This window comes from Canis lupus, chromosome 28 (genome assembly GCF_011100685.1).
Source record: "Canis lupus familiaris isolate Mischka breed German Shepherd chromosome 28, alternate assembly UU_Cfam_GSD_1.0, whole genome shotgun sequence".
NCBI classification, from domain to species: Eukaryota; Metazoa; Chordata; class Mammalia; order Carnivora; family Canidae; genus Canis; species Canis lupus.
Window position 1 is genome coordinate 9,943,013 of NC_049249.1, and position 20,165 is coordinate 9,963,177.

The window sequence follows — 20,165 nt, forward strand, 5'->3', positions numbered from 1 at the left end:
TTGGTGGATGGATCCTGAGGTGCTATGGTCCCAGGTTCTCCCACGAGGAGACCCTGCTTGTTCACCAACAATGGCCCTCCGTGCATGAAGGAACCAGGACTCCTGGAAGCCTCCTCACAGAAGCAATGGTGAAGGTATGACCTGAGCCAGCTGGTGATGTCCACAGGCTTTTCCCCAGATGGCAAGTAAATCGCTACTCAGCCTACCCTTCTGGTCCTGTGTTCATCCACTCAGTCCTCTTGCTCTCTCTTTCTAGAGAGTAGATTGGAGGCCTTTCTCTCTACTCATCAAGAGTATAGCCCTCATTTCTAATAATCTCCTGGAACTACCTTTGCTTTCATGCCACTCTATTTACCCTCAATACACACAGACACACACACACAGTCTATTTTAGAATTGTCTTCCTTAAATACTCTCTGATCACAGACACACATGGGAACAATGAATGACCCAGCTCTGTGCTATCCCAGTGCTCAGGGAACACATGACTCCCCATGATTTCTACTTTGAGATGTTCAGAAATAAGAAATTACTTCCCCTCATACATCCCCTTTAAGTTTTATTTATATCCCAACTTGCACCACGCTGGCTCTGGCCAACCCTTCCCATGGAAACCAGGTGTGATGGGGTTTTTGTTTGTTTGTTTTGTTTTATTTTTTCTGAGAAAAGAGATGTGGAAAAAGATAAAAAGACAAGACATGCAGAAATCAAGCCCCTTTCCCCAAATCATAAAGAAAAGCATAGGTCAAGAAGAGGATCGAAGGGCTCCTTCTGGATCTCACTTGGTGCTTCACTGCTTATTAAACAACAAGATCTGAATGTTGGGATGAATCTTTAGCTCTGTCACCTACAGAGACAAATCAACCCAAAAGTTTTCCAGATCTGCAAATGAAATTTGGATTGGTTAAGAAGCAGCTTGGCATCTCTTCTCGCTCTGAGCGCGAATCCCTGGATTTTAAGCTCTGTTCCAGCTCCAGATCTGCTCCTTGACTGAACTGCATCATTCCAGGCTCAATCTGGGCATAAGCCACCACAATCCCCTCCTTCTCTCCATTTCGACAGCAGGACGGTAAGTGTCATGCATGGGCTCCTCGCTTCCTGCTACAGTCTTCACATATACATGGGCTCCTTCTGCTCCCATCAGATTCTTCTCATGTGTGGGTGACCTCCTAGGATTCTTGAGAAAACAAACAGATTTTTCAAAAATAGAGCAAAGGCTCCTGCTTCTAGCCAAACTGGAACAACAACAACCAGATTTACCCTCCCACCTAAAACAACCAATAGTCAGAAAGAAAAAAAAAAACCACAAAACATTTAAAACCATAGTTTTTGGGCAGCCCGGGTGGCTCAGCGGTTTAGCGCTGCCTTTGGCCCTGGACGTGATCCTGGAGACCTGGGATCGAGTCCCACATCGGGCTCCCTGCATGGAGCCTGCTTCTCCCTCTATGTCCCTCTCTCTCTCTCTCTCTCTCTCTCTGTATCTCTCATGAATAAATAAATAAAATCTTTTTTAAAAAATAAATAAAAAATAAAACAATAGTTTTCAAGACACTGGACATCAGGCAAGGAAGGATGCGATCCTTGAGAGAAAACAAATGAGGAAAGGCCTACAATTGCCAAGCTTAACGCCTTGGCAGATCTTTTCTGCTACTCAACTCTCTTTTGTTTAAATGTTAGTATGGTATTTCTTTTTCATTCCTTTTATCTTTAATCTATTAGTGTCTCTATATTTAACGTGAGTTTTTGCAGACAGTGTATAGCTGGATCTTGTTTTTATAGGCACTGATTTAAAAATTTGATGTTTATATCTCTGCCTTTTAATTGGGGTATTTAGATCACTTATGTGTAGTAAAGTCCTGATATGGTTGGGTTTCAATGTATCATTTTCCTATTTGTTTTCTATTTGTTCTGTCTGTTCATTGCTACTTTTTAAGGGTTTTTTTTTCTACCTTCTTCCACATAGATTTTAGGAGCATCTTATTGGGTTCCATGGAAAAAAATCTATTGGAATTTATATTGGAATTACATTTATCATATAGATTGATTTGAGTGTTTTTGACATCTTTATGCTCTTGAGACTTCCTATCCTGGAGCTTGGTATGTAACTCTCATTATTTAGGTCTTTTACTTTTGTATATTGATTTTATATCTAGGAAATTTGTTAAAAATCTCTCAATTTTAATACTTTATCTGTAGATAATTAGCTTTTCTATGTAGATAATCATAACATCTGCAAATAATGAAGTTTTGTTTCTTCTTTCCCAGTCTTATATTTCCACTTCTTTTTCTTCTCATTTTAGTCTTTATTGAGGTATAATTGACAAACAAAATTATAAGATGTTTAAAGAGTATGATGTGATTATTTGACATATATATACATTGTGAAAGGATTCCCCCTATAGAGTTAATTTCTACTTCTCTTTCTAATCCTACTGCATTGACTAGAACCTAAAGCACAATATTGAATTACATTTAATATCGAATAGTATTGTATTCAATATAGCATTCTTGTTTTGTTTCTGATCTTAAAGAGAATTCACTAATATTTTACCTTTAGGTATGATGTTTGCTATAACTTTTTTTAAAAAGATGTCTTATTTCAGGTTTCTACTCTGTTTTTGGTTTGCTAAGAGTTCAAATCACAAATGGCCCTTCAATTTTTTTGGACTCTTTCTCCTAATTGAGATGTCACACAATTTTTCTCTTTTAATTTTTCAGTGAACTAAATAATGTTAAATGGATTTTCTAATATTAATTCAACCTTGAATTTCTATCCAGCCAATAAAAATATAGTGAGAACTTCCTTTATGCCTGAGCTTCATTGGGTTGCCTCTTTTCCACAGGTGTTCACACTGTACTTCTCCTATACACAGAAGGCTTAAAAACCCTCAGCTTGCATGTATCAATGATATATAGTGATTTTCAAAAAAAAATATTTGAGAGAGACAGAGGGGGTGAGAAGCAAAGGGGAGGAAGAGAGAGAGAGAGAAAGAAAAAGAGAGAGAGAGAATCTCAAGTAGACTCCTTGCTGAGCTCAGAACCTGATGCAGGGTTCAATCTCACCACCTTGAGATCATGACCTGAGCCAAAATCAAGAATCAGAGGCTTAACTGACTGAGCCACCCAGGGGCTCCCTTGATATACAGTGATTTTAACCCAGAGCTCTTACCTCAGCAATCTTGGGATTGTCATAGATTTCTGAAATTTCACATGGCCTCTCACTTTCCTAAGTTGGTAAAAATAAATAAGGAAGGAGGAAGAGATGAAAGGTCACAGCATTTGCCCATGCTCATGATTAAAATCAGTGATTCTTAAACCTGCATGCACATAAGAATCATCAGAAAGCATTAAAAACAAAACAAAATAAGCAAACAGATAATAACTACCCAAAAAAATCCATAAATGAGAAATACCATTGTATGTTACTTCAAAAATAGCCCAGGATTGACAGCAGGGAGAAGTGGGTGGGAGTAAAGATCAAGGAAGATTGGCCACATTTCGATAATTGGATTCATTATACTCTCTAGTATATATTTAAAATTTTCCACACCACAGCTCTATTTTCCAGAGATACTAACTAAATTCGTTTTGGTGATTGATATTTTTTGTAATAAAAATCTAGATGATTTTTAAAGTGCACTGAAGGTTAAGAAACTATGACTTAAATAACACTACCAACAACCACAATACACCTTAATATGTTTAAAGTTTACAACTTGTCAACACATCTTTATAACCATGATCTCAGTCCATCCTCAGAACTTTGCCTACCTCCTAAAATAGGGAGGGTAGTTTTTATAACTCCTATTTTGGAGTAGAACTAACCAAGGCACAGAAAATGTGAAGTCACTTACTTAGGATCACATAAATCATAAAGTGGCAGAGCCGGGGTAAGAGCCTATTGTGTCTATCTCCCGTTGGTGCTTATCAATATGAGAACAACCAGGATCATTCATAAATACAGGATGGAATTAGAGCCCAGTGTCCACACAACACAGTTGTATTACAACCATGGAAATTTCTTGGACATTGTCTGGGTGGCCTTTGAATTCTGAGCATGGTCTCCAGAGCAATCCAGCATTTGAAGGGGTGGGGTTGGCAGATTCCCTTGTGACTGATGTGCGTTCAGATGTAGAAAAAGTGCAAAGGTAAACAGAGCCACATACCTGTGGGCGTATCCCTACCATAGACACCTCAGTACCTGTTAGTCTCCTACCTTTCCTGAGATTGTCTCCACTTCCTTTATGAAGCTTAGGCCCTTTTTCCTTGACTTTAGAAAACACACCCACAGATGCGCATTTGCCATGATAATACATGTCCCTCTCCACTGCTACTTTTTGCCACCCCAAATACTATCCTTGTTGCCACGGATTTCCTAAAATCAAGGATGTGTGATAGATTGGCTCTGCTGGCATCTGAGATGAGTCTGAGATGGAAATTGAGGGGCAGGATGTCCACCATCGTCTCCCCAGGAAACAGATTCAAATCCTGACACTCTCAGTCCAAGGCCAGTTCACTGAAATACTGATTCCTGCCAATACAGCCAAACCCAAAGAAGCTGCTAATCACCTCGGTGGATTCATTGCTGCTTCTTCTTCGGTGGATCAGCATAAATAGTAAAGCCACCAACAGGGCTGTGGCCACCAGGGACGGGATGCCTGCTGCTAATCCAAGAGAGGGCCCACAGTCCTGGCACACAGAGAAGGGCAGAGTCAGGTTTTCCAAGAATAAAGGAATAATTCAGTTGATTAAAAATAAGACAAAACAAAAACGTGCACAACCTCTAAGTGTCATATACAAAATCAAAAGGTTAATAAGATACTGTGGAAAAAAATGTTTGCAATTTATATATGACAAATGACTCATGTCCTGGGAGTTAATCTACATAGTTTAAATCAATGGGAGAAGAGTGATAATCCAGTAGGAAAATGGGCAAATGATATGAACAGGCTCTTCCTAGGAACAGAAATACAGATGTCAAAAAAAAAAAAAAAATACAGATGTCTCATCAACATAGCAAAAGCTGAGAAATAATTCAAAGCAAAGATTAGATACTATTTTAACCAGTTTGGCAAAAAGTAAAAAGTTATATCCCACATCATTTTGATGCGGATCTTTACATTTATTTACACTATATCCATTAAGCAATCAATTTTAAAACTTCCATTTTGTTTTGATCTGAGTGGAAATAGCCACACTTGTCTCCACCTAAATTTTCAGGTTTGTATATTGTATGGAAATATCAAAGATAATCTGCAGAATCTCTATAACCACCCCAGGATCATGCCCTAAGCCAAAGGCAGATCCTCAACTGTTGAGCCCCCCAGGTGCCCCTCTCCCTCATTTTGGGGGCTAAATTGGTCAGAAGAGTAATTGTTAAGCCAGATTCTATGCTTGGCAACAGTTCACATATCGAACTCTAATCCTCAAAACATGAGTAGGAAATGGCTGGAGCATTATTATTCCCATTTTATAAGTAACCAACCCAAGGTTCCATAATGTAGTGATATACTTACTGCTTCTTTCCCACCTGTAGCAGCTGGGGAGGAAGTCTGTGTGGAAAAAGAACATACATCTTAAAAAGCCCAAATCTACACAGTGCACATTATACAAGAGAGCCCATCAAAGGTTAAGCTATAATGACTAAAGCTCACTCTTTTGCTCAAGTTTCTTTTGAGAACAGATGACAACTGCCAAATAGAACCTTACTCGATTGCTTTCCAGTAAGAAGGAATGAAATCTGGCTATAAAGAGAGAATTCAGAAATTCAAATGTTGTCTTTGTTACTCCGCCTCTGGATTTACCGTAAAACACTTTACAATTCAGAAAGGCTTTCATCTGTCCCTAGTCCCTACACCCTTTCCAGCATCCTTTGGGCCACTTGTCCACGTTGCTAGGAAGAAAACAAATATAAGAATTGGTGGAAGCAAGTTTCTTCAAGGGAGCCTTCCTTGTTTTCAAATACACAATGAAGCAAGTGGCTTCGGGGGGTATCTGAAGTTGTGAATATCCATGAATACATGTGTCCAGTCCATATCTCCACTCAAGGGAGAGGGAATCATATTTCACCCATTTATGAGATATTTCAGGTGAGAGTCTTCCATAGATCACTAAATCTCAAGGGACAAAGTTCTACATTCACCACTAGCTGGTGTAAGCTACAGTAGGTGGGGTTAAGAGCAGGGGTCCCTGGCTCACATTTGCCTGGAACAAAATGGTAATTTCTCAACTCAAGCAAAGGAAGGGACCGCACCACTTCGTCTGTAAAATCAGGATGTTAGTCCCTACTTCTAGGGTTGTTATGAGGATCCAGTGAGCATCAGAAGTATACGCTTCCATGTTTCCCCTAAACTTGGCAAAGTTCTGGTCAGACCTATTATTTACTTAATCTTCTCAACCTCAGGGAGCACATTGGAGTGCCCAGGGCCTGGGCTTTTACTTGTTGTCTCTATCTTAGAAAAAGTGGAATACATCTTAGACAACTTATGGGTCTTTTCCTAGGTTCCAGGGGTAACTATAAATCTAACATAAACTTGGGTGTTTGAATTCTAAGCCTAGGTCTCTTTCCCAAAGAACGCCCATCAGAGGAGGGATTTGTACTTAACTGATTACACTGTTGTCTAAATACACACACACACACACACACACACACACACACACACACACACTGCCCCCCCCCCCCCCGCCCGGGGCACTTCAGGGCTGCCATCTGCCTAAAGTGTTCTATTCCTCAGGGTAGTGGGAAGAGTGGATATTGTTTCAGGTAAAACATTCTTGTCTGTAGAGTTCACTTGGGCTGGCTTTGGCAAGAAAAAAGAAAAGAAAGAAAGAGAAAGAAAAGAAAAAGAAAGAAAGAAAGAAAGAAAGAAAGAAAGAAAGAAAGAAAGAAAGAAAGAAAGAAAGGAAAGAAGGAAAGAAGGAAAGAAGGAAGGAAGGAAGAAGAGGAGCTAACTGTAAAGCTGCAGGGTGCCATGGGGAGCCCAAGTCCAGAGGGAATCTGGGTTCTCCAGGGATTGGAGCCGTACCTCTTGGGACCTCTCTATCTCTCCTGAGCATCGTAACCTTTCACGCGTGCTCTTCTCTGCCCATTTGCCCTTCTTTCTCTCTCCAGATGGATGTTTCTGCCCTGCTAACTGTATCAGCTAACAATTACAGAGAACTTACTAAGTACCAGGCTCTTCAAGTACTTTCCCTGTATTGGCTCATTTGTTCTTCGCAACAGCTAGTGAAGAAAAACAATAATGACCCCCATTTTACAGAGAAGAGAGAAGCACAGAGAAGTGAAGCAACGTGTGTGAGGTCACACAGCCCTAAGTGGTAAGTGCCCTCAGTGGTAGATCCAGGGTCTATGTTCTTAACCATGTGCTAGCTACATTGCGTTCCAAGACCAAATGTAGCACCCCAACCCGGTTTTTGTACTTGATGGTTCAGTATGGCTCAACAGAAACCGACTTACACATGCTCCCCTGTTCCAAACCCCCTGCAGACAGGCTCTGATGGGCCAGGTATTCACCTCTCCCTTATTTCCCAGGGCACTGGCATCTCTGGTCATTCAGGAGCACCAAAGGGAAGGGTTATTTATTTATTTTTCTAAGTTTCATTTATTTATTTTAGATAGAGAGAGAGAGAGCAGGGGGAGGGGCAGAGGGAGAGAGAGAATCCTGAAGCAAGGTCCCCGCTGAGTGTGAAGCCTGACCCAGGGTGCAATGTCAGGACCCTGAGATTACGACCAAAGCTGAAATCAAGAGCAGGCTGCTCAGGTGCCCCCAAAACGGAAGGGTTATGCAGTCAAATGTAACTGCCAGATAGGGTACTTGCCCAGGATATAGGACATGAATGCTAAGACCAGGCAGTCCCAGACAAACTGGGATGGTTGGTTGCCTTACATAGATTCAAAGGGAGGAAGGGACAGTGCCCAGAGAAATGGGCTATTAATAAAGGAGGCATTACACAAAGTGATGACTAGCATCATGAAGAGTTTCCCTCTCACCCCCCCTCACCTCCACAGCCCTGAGCAATGCCTTCTTGTGAGTTACCCTCATAGGATAGGCCAAAAACCAGGATAAGACAGAAACTGGGATCTCTACAGACCTGCTCAGTTAAGCAGGAACCATATGAGAAGGTCTTGACAGGTACAGAGAGGGATAGGGGAATTTGTATGAGGACAACAGTCAGAGGCTGAAGCAGAGAGCAGAGAGAGCAGGACAGGGTGATTCCAAAGGCAGGGCCCTTGTGGGATGGCAGAGTGGGTGCCAGGGGAGTCGAGGGACAGAGATCCAGGGTGGCCAGGAGTGGGCGCCAGAAGGCAGCAATGAGTCCAGGTTGCCCCTTTCGGTGCTCTCCAGGATGATGCCCCCATGTTCCAGTAAAAATGAACACTGGTGTATACATCCTCCAAATCAGGTAAATTCAATTTATTCTCTTTGAACAACAATGTAACTTATCAGAAAAATTTGGCAGAGCCAAACCCACTAAGAAACTGGGCCAGGAAAATGTCTGGCTCAATCATAACACCACATCTGGGCAGAAAACTCCCCTGGCTATGTTATCGCTATGCACAGAAGACAGAGAGCAGAAGACAGATCAGCTGTGGACTGGAACTACATGCCGTCAGCAACTACAAGCTCCATCTGACTTGTAACTAAACACCGTAGTCTAGAGCCATAAACTTCAACACCCAACAACACCCCTTCTAGAACATAGAGTAAAGAAATCCTCTTAAATGCAGACAAGGATTTAGCTTTTTATTACAAAATTATTCCTAATTGTGGCTAATCAATTAAAGAAATAATTCACTTAAATGAATATCATGTAACATCCCCCAGTTATAGTTGTAAAGGCTGATAGAAAATATTTATCATAAAATCTATATTAAATAATATGTAGAGTAAGAACATAATGGCACAGAGAACAAATGTCAAAATGCATGCAAAGTCAAACAGGACTAGAAGAAGAGACACCAATGTTTTTTGCTGATCAGAATTTAGGTGTGTTGATCTTTTTTCTCTAGTTTACTTTCAAAATGTTTATTTATAGCTTTTATAATTGAAAAAATTTGTCTCAGCCCCTTCCCCCCAACTATTCAGAAGTGCCTTTGAAAATGCAATTCGGGGCATCTGGGTGGCTCAGTGGTTGAGGGGCTACCTTCGGCTCAGGTCATGGCCCTGGGTCTTGGGATCGAGCCCCACACTGGGCTCCCTGCTCAACACGAGCCTGCTTCTCCCTCTCCCTCTGCCTGCCACTCTACCTACTTGTGCTTTCTCTGTCAAATAAACAAATAAAAAAATCTTAAAAAAAATAAAACCAGCAATTCATCCCTCAGCATGAGGCCCACGTGAAGGTGGGCGCTCCTCCTGCCCCTCCTCACCCCTAGGCAAGCATGCACCTGCCTGGAGACTGAGCCTGCAGAACTTACCGTGTTGGCTGGCAGTGTGAAGTTCAGTGAGAAACCCTGGAGGGGAGAAGCAAACATAAGCACTCTGGGAATGATCAGTCAGGCTCCTGACCCCTCTACCGACTGACATGTACCCACGGGGGTCACAGGGAAATTCACTGATTCCACAGGCTCAGTCAGCCCCCAACCTCTGCTTCCAATCTTGGCCCCCAAAGAGGGAAGGAGCAGAGGAGGCTAGGGTCTTGAGTCCTTCCCCATATTAAGTCAGTCTTGCCTCTCTCCCCCACCCCAACCCCCATCCCCACCCAGATCCCCAGCCAGGGCCAGATAAAGGGGCCAGCCAGTGATTGCCTGGTGGGGGTCCCAACCCACGGGCAGCAAAGAGTATTAGAAATTCAGCAAAGGGCTGAAAGTTGTTTTTCCCCAGAACTCCTTTTAGGAAGGGAATTGTGGGAGTTAGAAGCTCTGGGTACTTTCTGCTTGGGGTAGGAAGTAAGACCCACGAGGGGCATGCTCCAGCAAGAACACCTGCTCCTAACCCCCTCCCCAGGAGAGAGAGCCTGAGAAGGACAAGGCTTCTGTGGGCGCTGAGTGTAAGGCACAGTTGCCAGGCTGGAGCAGAGCTGCTCGGGACAAGAGAAGAGAAAGTAACCCTCTGCACCCTCCCCTCAATCAGCACCCAGCCTCACCTCTCCCCCAAATATGGAGGCAATATTGAAAGATCGTGAGCTCCATGGGGCACCAAATCGTTAGCCTGCCCAATCCTGCTGTGGCTCCTCCCTGCTCCCTGTGCTCATCTTCTGTCACTGCAGTTTGGGCTTGCCCATGCCAATCTTTCCAGGCTGCTCTTTACTGAGACCAAGATAGACACCTTCTAGGACAATGTTAGAGCAAGAGGACTATCTGGGCCACCTTAGGCCTGTGTCTGCTTGCTCCAGGGACCTAACCGCTGCCCATCCTGCTAATATCAACCAAGCCCACAAATGCTGCAAGGACACTTGGTGGCCACTGTATTGAACACATCTGCCCAGAGCCTTATCTCATCAGTGAATACTGAGTACTGATGTCAGCAGGCCCAAGACAAAGCTTCCTTTGGGGGGACAGCAGAAGAGGGGGGGCAGCAACAAGTGGGCCATTGCATGTGCTGTTTACCAATATCTGGATGACGAAGATTTTGGCCGATTTCAGAAAGACATTCCTATTTTGTAGAAATACGCTACAGTGCTCTCATGGAGAGAAAAACATCACATCAGTTTGGGTGGGGAGAATCTGCGGCAGTGTCCTTTAGAGAGGCAGCTGCGTGGGGTGGGGCAACACTGGGCTTGCAGTCACCTGATCTAGATTACCAGTCCAGACTCAGTCACTTAGTAACTGTGTGGCCTTGGAAAAGTGACTCTAAGTCTCTGGTCTCCATTTCCTCTCAGCAAATCTATTTTCCCGGGCTTAAAATAGGGATAATGTTAACTCACCCTGCCCATCTCACAGAAGAAGCCCAAAGGGAATAACATCTGTGATAGCCCCCTCCGAACTGTAAAATATTCCAGGTGTGTGGGGGAGTATGTGGTGGGGGAGTCACACCATGTCATGCTCCTCGTGGCTTGGTCAGCTCTGAGCAAGGCATAAGGAAACCACTTGGGAAGTTCTTATTGGATGGAGTTGCATGCATAGATTAGCAACATTCCAAGTACTGGAATTTGTTACAATACACTTATTGCTGGTCTAAGCACCATGCAATATCTACATAACAGTTCTGATGGCACATTAAGATCTCAGCGGCCAAGTGTCCTTTATTACAAACTTGCCATTTGTGAGGGGAGGAGGGAGAGACAGGTAGTTACTCACTGTTATTAAGGGGACACTGTGTGTCAGACACCGCATGCATAACCTCCCTGTAAAAGGAACATCCCTACATCGCGGGTGTGGGGACTCAGCAAGACAGGTTGCTGGTAAGTGGTCCGGGTCTGGTTAGATCACAGATCTTCCTAACTCCAAAGCCAGAATCCAACTCCTTTTCATAATCTATTTAATAAAGGAACCCCAGTAGCCTCGTTTAACTTAGCAAACTTCATTTGATTGAGTCGCACCCAATTATGTGTCACAAGTCAGTAAGAAAATTGGAAAGTTCCGATGTAACTTGTGAGTATCTACGTGGCTGATGGCGTAATGGAAGGTGGACTGAGCAAATGAGGATAAAGGTGCATCACACCCACTGCTTCGACTGGGAAGTGAATTTAGCTGAAACATCTACTTTGTACCCTTGTTGTATGTGGAGTTTTAAAAACAAAACTTTAATGTTAAAATAAAAGATGAGATCGGCAAATAGTAGATGAGAATTGTTTTTAATGATTAGTATTTTGCACATAGGAAAATAATAAAAAAAAGAAAACCAAGCTCCTTGAAATCATAATACTGAGGGTACAGTCATATTCATATTAGGAGATGTGAGCTTTAAACGCCTGGGAGTTATTTTTTATAGCGATAACAGAAGGGTAGGGTAAGAAAAGATGCTAGCCTACTCACCATTTCTGACAGCCTCCCAAGAACCTTCACCAAACACCACCCTCGGCGAACTCCTTTCTTGCTGGAGTTGTTGGCTTGTGTCTCAACATTTGTAGGAGCATCCAGCTGGGAGAGCAAGCGTGACAGGGCAAGGGGCGGCTCCATGAGAGCTCTGGCCAAGCCATTTATGGTCAGGGGAGTAGCCAGGTCATCTGCCCATCCTTCAGGGAGATGGTGTCCTGCTTCACAGCCACTATGGATGGCCTGGATCACCCATCCTCTTTGGGGGTTTTTTCCCTCCTTGCTTTCCAGGCTCCTTCCTCAGCTACATCTCCATTTCAGCAAAGAACCCATAGCTGGCTAGAGAACGTAGTGGTTTCTGTGGTGAGCAGCACTTTAGAAACAATGGGATCCACAGGCAGAGGCTGGCCGCACCCTCCCCCTCTGCAAGCTTCCCTGGTGACCGCTGTCCCAGCAGCTGTGGGGGGCAGCACACCAACAGCATCAACACAGAGGATGCCTAGTGATGGCTGTTGGAGCCTGCTCTGTGTTTGAGGCAGGGCTGTAGCTGCCCTAGGGAACACATTCCCTGGTCAATGAGCTTCCTAGTGGGGATTTGGCCTCACCCCCCTTTCTGTTCTCACATTTTGAGAGGAGATCCTCCTAGAGTTGGAGGAAGACACAGACATGGATGCTTTATGTTTTTTATGAGGTCTTTGTTAGGAATTTGCTTCTTTGAAACAGTGAGGGAGCTGGAGTCCCATGCCAACAAACAACAGAATTATGACCAATAAATCTGATGACTTATATGAATGCACTCATCATGATTCAACAAATCTCTCTGACACTTTCTATATGTCAGGTGTTTTTCTGGGCATGGTTCTGGGCCTTGGTGATGAAGACAAATGAGACCCCAACTCTTGGGGAGTGTATGTTCCAACGAGGGCCAATGGACCCCAATCAGAATAAGTGAGACCCACTAGGAGAGGAGCAAAAGGAGTGATTGGAGTGACTGGGAAACAGTTGCTTTGAATGTCCCTGAGAGATGACACTTCAGATGTGTGTGAAAGAGAAGAGGTCCCAGGCAGAGGGAACAGCATATGCAAAGCTCCAGGGCTGAAGCAGACACAGACTGGAAGGAGGTCCATGTTCCTGAAGCAACATAAACTGGTGGTCACCAGAGGGGAAGAGGGGGATGGGTGAAACAGTGAGGGGATTAGGAGGACACTTACTGTGATGACCATTACCACTGAGTCATGTACAGAATTGTTGAATGGCTATATCCTACTCCTCAGACTAATATAATGCCATATGTTAATGCCAGTGTTAATGCACTGGAAAATAATTATTAATTAACTTAAAAATGTCTTAACAACAACAAAAGGCAGAGTGAGTTAAAGCAGGAGCAGAGCAGGAGCTAATTGTTGTTGACAAAGATCACCTGGCTTCCCCGTGAAGCCTGGATCACAAGGGAAGGGTGTCAGCCCAGAGCCTGGCTGGCAGAGCAAAGGTGGTGGCTGCCCTGGGATGGGGAACAGTGGAAATGGAGAGTAGTGGATGGGCATGTGACTTACTGTGGAGGTTGAGGCAGTGAGTTTTGACAGTGGAGTAAAATGTGCACAGGGAAGCTGACTCCTGGGTTTGGGGCTTGCTCACAGAGGGCACGGTGGCACCGTGTGTTTGGGCAGGTGACACTGGAAAAATGGATTTGGGGCCCAGGGATCCAGGCACTAGGGTACTGTCTTGAGCGAGACCTATACGGCCTGTGCTTCATGGGGCTTCCAGTTCCCAAAACTCCACAGCGATGCCGATGCCTACACTGATGTCCTAGTGTCTGGACGTCACAGAGACAGCTAAGTTCAGACAGGCCTGTGTGTAACGCCTTAGCTGCAATCATGGAAGCTGAGTGGTCTTAGGCAAGTAAAGTAACGTCTTCTAGCCTCAGTCTCTATCAAATGGGGTTGATCAGGTTTACAGTGACTAGACTAGTGAAATCAGTACAAGTGGTACAACTTGTGCCTCTAACTTTTCTTGGTGGGCACAGACTCATACCTGGACCAGAGAGCTGGACCAAGGGACTCTAGTTCATGGCCCCCGCTCCCTCTGGATAAGGCTGTCTATGATGGGTAAGGCCGGTGAGGTCCTTTTTGACTCTGCTATACATCCACTGACCACCACCCCTCCCTCCAACTGACAGGGTATCCCTTTAGGAGAATGGCTAAGACCTCTAGTCAGTGGTGCACTGGCCAAGTGTCTGGGCCCATTGTGGTTCTCTGGTCACAGGCGTGAAAATGGACTGTAATTAATTTAAGAAGGAGGAGAGAGACTCGATTGGCTTTGTATAGGAGATCTCACAGAAAGAAGAGAGGGCTAGGAAAGGCAGGACGAGGCCTTCTGGGAAGGCAGAACGAGGTTGCTACTGAGGCTTCAGTGGCAGAGACTCTTCCACCATCTTCTCAGGATATCCTCCCTGGAGAAAATCTCAGCCCTTTTGCCCCTTGATCAAGATTTCAATTCCAGGAAGAGGAGCTAATCAGTCTGGCTCGGGTCATGTGCCCCAGGTGACCACGATTGGAGCATGGGTGTTCTGCAAATGGAACATGGCACCATCACTCAAAGAAGAGGGAATGGGTGAAATAAGTGGTCCCTCTTCCTCTGGGAATTATCTTCTTAGAAACTATAGAAGGAATGCCCTTTAGTGGGTGAAGAGATGGAGGGCACCAACTCTGAGATTCTCTCATCATTTGTATCTTACCACCATTTAAATTGCCGCACTATGGTTTGCCAGGCAATAATGGTCAGTTTAAAAACCTGGACCATTCTAAATGATAAATGGCCTTATTCTTGTTTTTGTTTTTGTTTTTTAAATCTGTACCTAAAATGCCAGTAGGGAAATAGTGATGAAGTAAAATGTTAAAACAAACAGAAAGATTCTGGTCATTTCCCTATCTATGAATGTCACATGTGAGAGCCATTAGTGGGGTCTGCCAGATATTTCTAGTTCATCTCATTCTTAATCTGAAGTTAAGAGTAGCCATACAAGTTCCTTTGGCCAACGACATGGGAGTAGAAGTCATATAGCACTCTCAGGCAGTTGTAAGAGACAGTGTGTGATTTGTCATTCTTTCACTCTGCCATAGAAATCAGCAATGCTCCAGGTAGGAGCTGCTCCTTCATCCTAGTCCTGGCCACAGCTAATGTGGAAGAGCTCGCAGACACCAGAAATAAACATGTAGTATGAACAAGGAATAAGCCTTTCCTATGTAATTTTGTATATGTGGGGGTTGTTTTTTGATGCAGCATAAACCCCTTTACTCTGACTGACCCATCAAGCATTCATACCCTTGTCCCATTGGGGTCCATCCTTTAGGTACTGGTAAAGGCAAAAAGAAAAGTCCTAAAACCTTGACACTCCCCATGCAGCACAACACAGTTGCATAAGTGGTTCTGCATTTAGAGCGCTTTGCATTGAGACCGAACTGAGTGCTTAAAACAAAAAACAGGATTCCTTACTACCCTTCCTGAGATAACCACAAAATTCTAAACATCCCCCAAAGTCTCCCTAACTGTCCTTGATTAGATGGAACCTCTGTCCTTGGGTTAAAAATGACCCTGTATCACAGGAAATAAGTGAGATACTCAATTTGCTATATTTGAAGAGGGCTTATTCAAAGGACTATTTATAACAGTCCTCCTTGGGGGATAGCGTAGTGCCCCAGGATTACACCAGCTGAGCGTCATTACCACCCCTAGGCCTGAAGGGGGGAGCAGGAGTGGCTGGCAGTGCCCAGAGAAAGAGGGCCACCTTAGAGGAGCTGCGATCATCAGTTTTAGATGCCAGCTGAGGTCCTCAGCACACAAACAGGTGGAAACGAATACAGAGAGGTGCTGAGGGACAAACGAATGGTGTCCACCACACTAGCACTGTCACCACGGCAACCAGTTCCACAACAAGTATGTGCTCGGATTTCCAGCCTGTTTGGATTCAAGAAAGGGGACAGCTTTGAAGTCATCTTTAGCTTTGCTCCTGACCTTCTGGGTCCCATAGGGAGCTCTGTTCTGGACCAGGTACTCACCAGAAAATAGAAAGCCACTGAGAAGATCCCCCTTTCTGTGTCCTCAAGTCTTGTGGCATTAGCTCATCGGAAATTATCGAACTCATCACCAAGAGGACCACTCTCATCTGAACTAGTAACACAAACCCAGGACACATCCAGAAACCCACATTCTTTAATGAAACAATTCTTTCTAGACAGACATGTTAGCCCCTCTCCACTTTCTCTTGGAAACTAACATTTCATGAAATGTAAAATTACACAAAATAAGAAGTACAATATATTTGTTGATAGCACTCGAAACAGTTTTTCTTTTTTAAAAAGAAACCTTTTAGGCATTGGGGATTATTTTTCAGAAGTTCGGTCTACCAAGGAAACTTGAAAAACAAGGGAGCTGAAGCCAAGGGAACATTTGTTCGCAAACTGAACAACAGCACCACGAATTATTTGAGACTCATCCCAATGTACCATATCGACAGCAAATCCCAGCATGAATTCGCTAGTTAATAGGGATTGAAACAGGCGGAGCTAAACAGGTTTAAGTTACTTCCAGACCCTCACCCTGCCCTGGGATTCAGGCTCTAGCTTCTGACAGACCAAATCACATGAGAATGGGACCAGGCCGATGACCCAGACTCCAAACATTTCATCAGGTCATCAAGGTAATTCTGTGACCCTAACTGGTCTTGGAGCTCTGTGACACCTCCAAAGCCCAGCAGCCAATGAACGGACAGAGCAGGCTAGAGCGAGGTCTCCCCTGGGAGGAGCTTCGGCAGGGGGCCTGGGTCTTCCCTCCGAGTGGACCATCTCTTCCGAAGCCAGAGCATCGATCCCCCCCCTCGAGTGAGCTTCCAGGGGAGCGGTCTGGCCAGACCCAGCTGAATCAGGGCTTGTCTTGTCTGGAGTGCGTCACTCACACCAGGCCTAAATACAGGTTTTCAAAGGCGTCCCATTGTTTCAAGTTGGCCAAGTTGTGTGTTTTTGAGAATAATCATACAAAAGAGATAAAAAATAAGTACCATTGTTTCATGAGGGTGGCCAGTGTTGAGGCAGAGCCAACTCTGTTTCTGACTCTCTCCCACATTTCCATGGAATTTGTTGATTTTATTCAAGTTTTTAAAAGGTCGAAACTACAGAATTTTCGTCTCATAGCCACCTCACGTATTCTGGTTTCACTTTCAACATTGACAGATATGATTAAACAAAGTAAAACCTGAGAAAATACAAAAATCTAAGAGATGGGATTCACCTTAGCAGGCCGGGTGAACCACAGACAAGGTGCTCCAGTAGCTGAGTCTAAAGGCCCCTGGGGCAGGGACTGGGATGTGTCACAATATGAGAATGCAAGCCAAATCTCCATCCAGGGCCAAGAGAGGATTGGCAAAGGAGACATGTAAAATGCAGGGCTGGTCCAGGAGGGCCTGCTCAATAAAGCTACGGTCAGTGGGTTGGCATCTGTCACACTGGATTGATTAAGGCTCTGACAGCTGATCCTTTACATACGTACATATATACAGACATATATTATTATTAACAATAATACTTTGAATTTTTTTTGTTTTAAGGAAAAAAATATTTCCATGCATTTCTTCTACCTTTCTTTGTATTATCCTTTGTTTTACTCCCAGCAATCATTTTAATTAGACATAGTCCTTTGAGGGCATATTCTGATCTTTAAAAAATATAACTTTTAAGCTTTTACAAATACTTTGTTTAAAATGATGTAGCTTTATCCCAAAGGAATTCTGGTGCTTGGGAGCTATCTTGGGTCTCACGGAAAACACTCTCGTGTGCTGTCCTGTACTCAATACCAACCAAACAGGACTTACAGTTATGTAAACATTATTTAAAAATTATTCCAACATAAATACTCTTTTAAAGCTAACATACCACAGCTTTTAGCTTATAATGCCCATAGATGCCTTAATGAAATGCCATTCAAAACTACCTCACTGTTTAAAGTACACCTGGAGATTCTAAAATTATGTAAACAACATCCTCTACACTTCTCTAGAACAAGTGCCAAGTGTGGTAAATTCTGATTGCAAGTTGGTGATTGAATACTAATTAGCCTGAACGAAGTTACCAATGCACTCTTTGACCTGATTGGTGACAGGAAGTTAGTCACAGGTTGACTTATCCCACAGATGATGATTCTTACATGACGTATAATTAACCAGTTTTCAACAATGTTCACCCTGTGAGGGACCCGAACTGGTCCTTCATAGGCTGTCTTTGAACATCTTGCAAATGCAGTTTGAATCAGTTGTCTAGAAGTCAAGGTCAACCACAGCAAGTGCCTCTAAACCTGGAGGACAACATGGTTTCCTAAGCCCATGGAATCCCACGCATAGGTGGAGTCTTCTAAAGTCAGCCAGGAAAGGAGTATGAGGAGGAGCCAGGATGTTTTCTTCTCGGCAAACTGGGGACTCTCATGAGCAAATGTGTTGCTGGAATTCATAGTGGATGTCTCCGCCTCCTAATGCAATGAGGTATGGGGGAAGCCCAGCATGGCAAGGAGAGCCAATGACACAGAGAGAGGGCTTGATGTCTACTAGCCTGGTGATAATGATGATGCTGAGGCTCCAGCTCTCTCTCTGTGCACTGCTTCCTGCGAGTCCTTTTTCAGTTCTGACATCCATATTCTCAGGTTTCCTGATTGACATGTCCCTGGCACACAGAAAGCAAAAGTCTCCAGCCACAGCTGTGAGTAACAAATCAGCCATGGCCAAGCTTCTATCCTCACCGCTCAATGTAGACAGAAGACAGCCCAAGTCTCTGGGACACCATCACGTTGCCTGGCACCTACAGAAGCACATCCCGAAATAGAGGAATGACCAACCCAAGGACTGGCCTTTTGCCCCATAGGAGCAAGGGACAAGGAGAATGAGGATGACCAGGCATAGCATTAGTGGTTAAGTGACTTCAAAACTTTAATCTTCTTTAAAAGTCCGTGACTGATAACATTGTAGCCAGAATCAAAGAAACATCTTTGCACCTCCGGGGTGGCCAAACTTCACACCAGATACGTTCCTTCAAGACTAGATTTTGAGTTTGTGTTTGAGAAAAATACTCTACACTGGTTTAGGCAGATTCACAAGGTGCTATTGTCATAAACAAACAAACAAACAAACATTCTCAGTTCCAGTCTTTCACGAACATCGATGTTACTTCTTCATGTGCAGGGCATCCTGGAACTTGGTGCTGGTGTATCGGGCGTGAAAGCCTTTCTTGTTGATGGTGTCATCCGTGTGGAATTGAATCATTAGAGAATCTCCTGCAGAGTAGATCTCTTCCAGTGGCTGAGGAGAGGGCAAAAGAAAACCAGGGGGACATTAGGTCAGTTGGCTGTGGTTGGAGTTTCAAATACAGAGGATGAGACAAAAGTTACATGAGAACGCAAGCAGGAAGCAAGCCGGCGTGGCCATGAGGCGTCCCTGGCACCAGAGACCGAAGAGCATCAACGCAAACTCCTTTTCACAGGAAAACATTGCCAGTTCTGCTCCAGAGAGCTCCCCGGCCCTACTTTTTCAGAGACAATTCTAGACACACAGCTCATATAGAATCTTTTGGTTATGCAGGTGGACTAGCACTGCTCTGAGCACTTTCAGATCTTACCTCATTCAAGCTTTATAAGGTGGATGCTATCTCCATTTTATACTTAAGGAAACTGACACTCAAGTTGACACAATTAGGCAGGTCCTTCTGGCTGTAAAGTCTGTGTCACCCATTACCTAGCTCCAGGGTCACCCTCGGGATATATCTCCCAGTGGACCAAACACCAAAGCCCATGCTTTCGGCCTATGTCCTGTCCAGGGGCAAAACATGGTGCAGAGTCTCTATGTTTATCACAAAGTTTTTGCCAAGGGGTTAATGAAGGGGAGCCAGGTTCTGAGGCTGCTGTCTTCCAGGGCTCAGGGGGACCTAACCAGGCTTCCCACACACCCCACTGCTCTGGACTTTCCAAGGTTTTCCTCTGCACATGGGCCCCGCCGTCCAAAAGATTTTATCAAAGGCGTGGTATTAGTTATGTCACACTTTGTCATCCTTTCTTCTTCGGGAGAGTGAGTAAAGATGATGGGAAATCATTCAGAGACCTATATAAATGCATTTTGAGGTTCTGATCATCACGAGGAGCACTAGTGACTGCAAAATGAGCTATGTGAATTCATCCAACAGCAAAGAAGCTTGTGCCATCAGTCCCAGAGGCAGAAACA

The 20,165-nt window shown here is 44.1% G+C and overlaps 2 protein-coding genes across 3 annotated transcripts in view; both read right to left on the bottom strand.

The window, feature by feature from the left end:
* Positions 1-629: 629 nt before the first annotated feature.
* OPALIN (oligodendrocytic myelin paranodal and inner loop protein) lies at positions 630-12,402 on the bottom strand. 2 transcript variants are annotated; one of them, XM_038578383.1, is made up of 6 exons: positions 11,915-12,402; positions 9,416-9,451; positions 5,517-5,552; positions 4,570-4,689; positions 3,170-3,226; positions 630-1,177 (listed from the first exon to the last, which is right to left on the bottom strand). In XM_038578383.1, the coding sequence occupies exons 1-6, from the start codon at positions 12,056-12,058 to the stop codon at positions 1,001-1,003; spliced, it is 570 nt and encodes a 189-aa protein (XP_038434311.1). In that variant the 5' UTR covers positions 12,059-12,402; the 3' UTR covers positions 630-1,000. The 2 variants fall into 2 exon arrangements, with proteins under 2 accessions (XP_038434311.1, XP_038434312.1); XM_038578384.1 differs by lacking the exon at positions 11,915-12,402 and adding an exon at positions 10,084-10,402.
* A 5,624-nt stretch (positions 12,403-18,026) lies between these two features.
* TLL2 (tolloid like 2) overlaps positions 18,027-20,165 on the bottom strand; it is a 120,105-nt gene continuing 117,966 nt past the window's right edge. Inside the window, exon 21 of the mRNA XM_038578385.1 lies at positions 18,027-19,250. Within this exon, the coding sequence (XP_038434313.1) occupies positions 19,116-19,250 (135 nt within the window). The 3' untranslated portion in view covers positions 18,027-19,115. The remainder of the gene's footprint in view (positions 19,251-20,165) is intronic.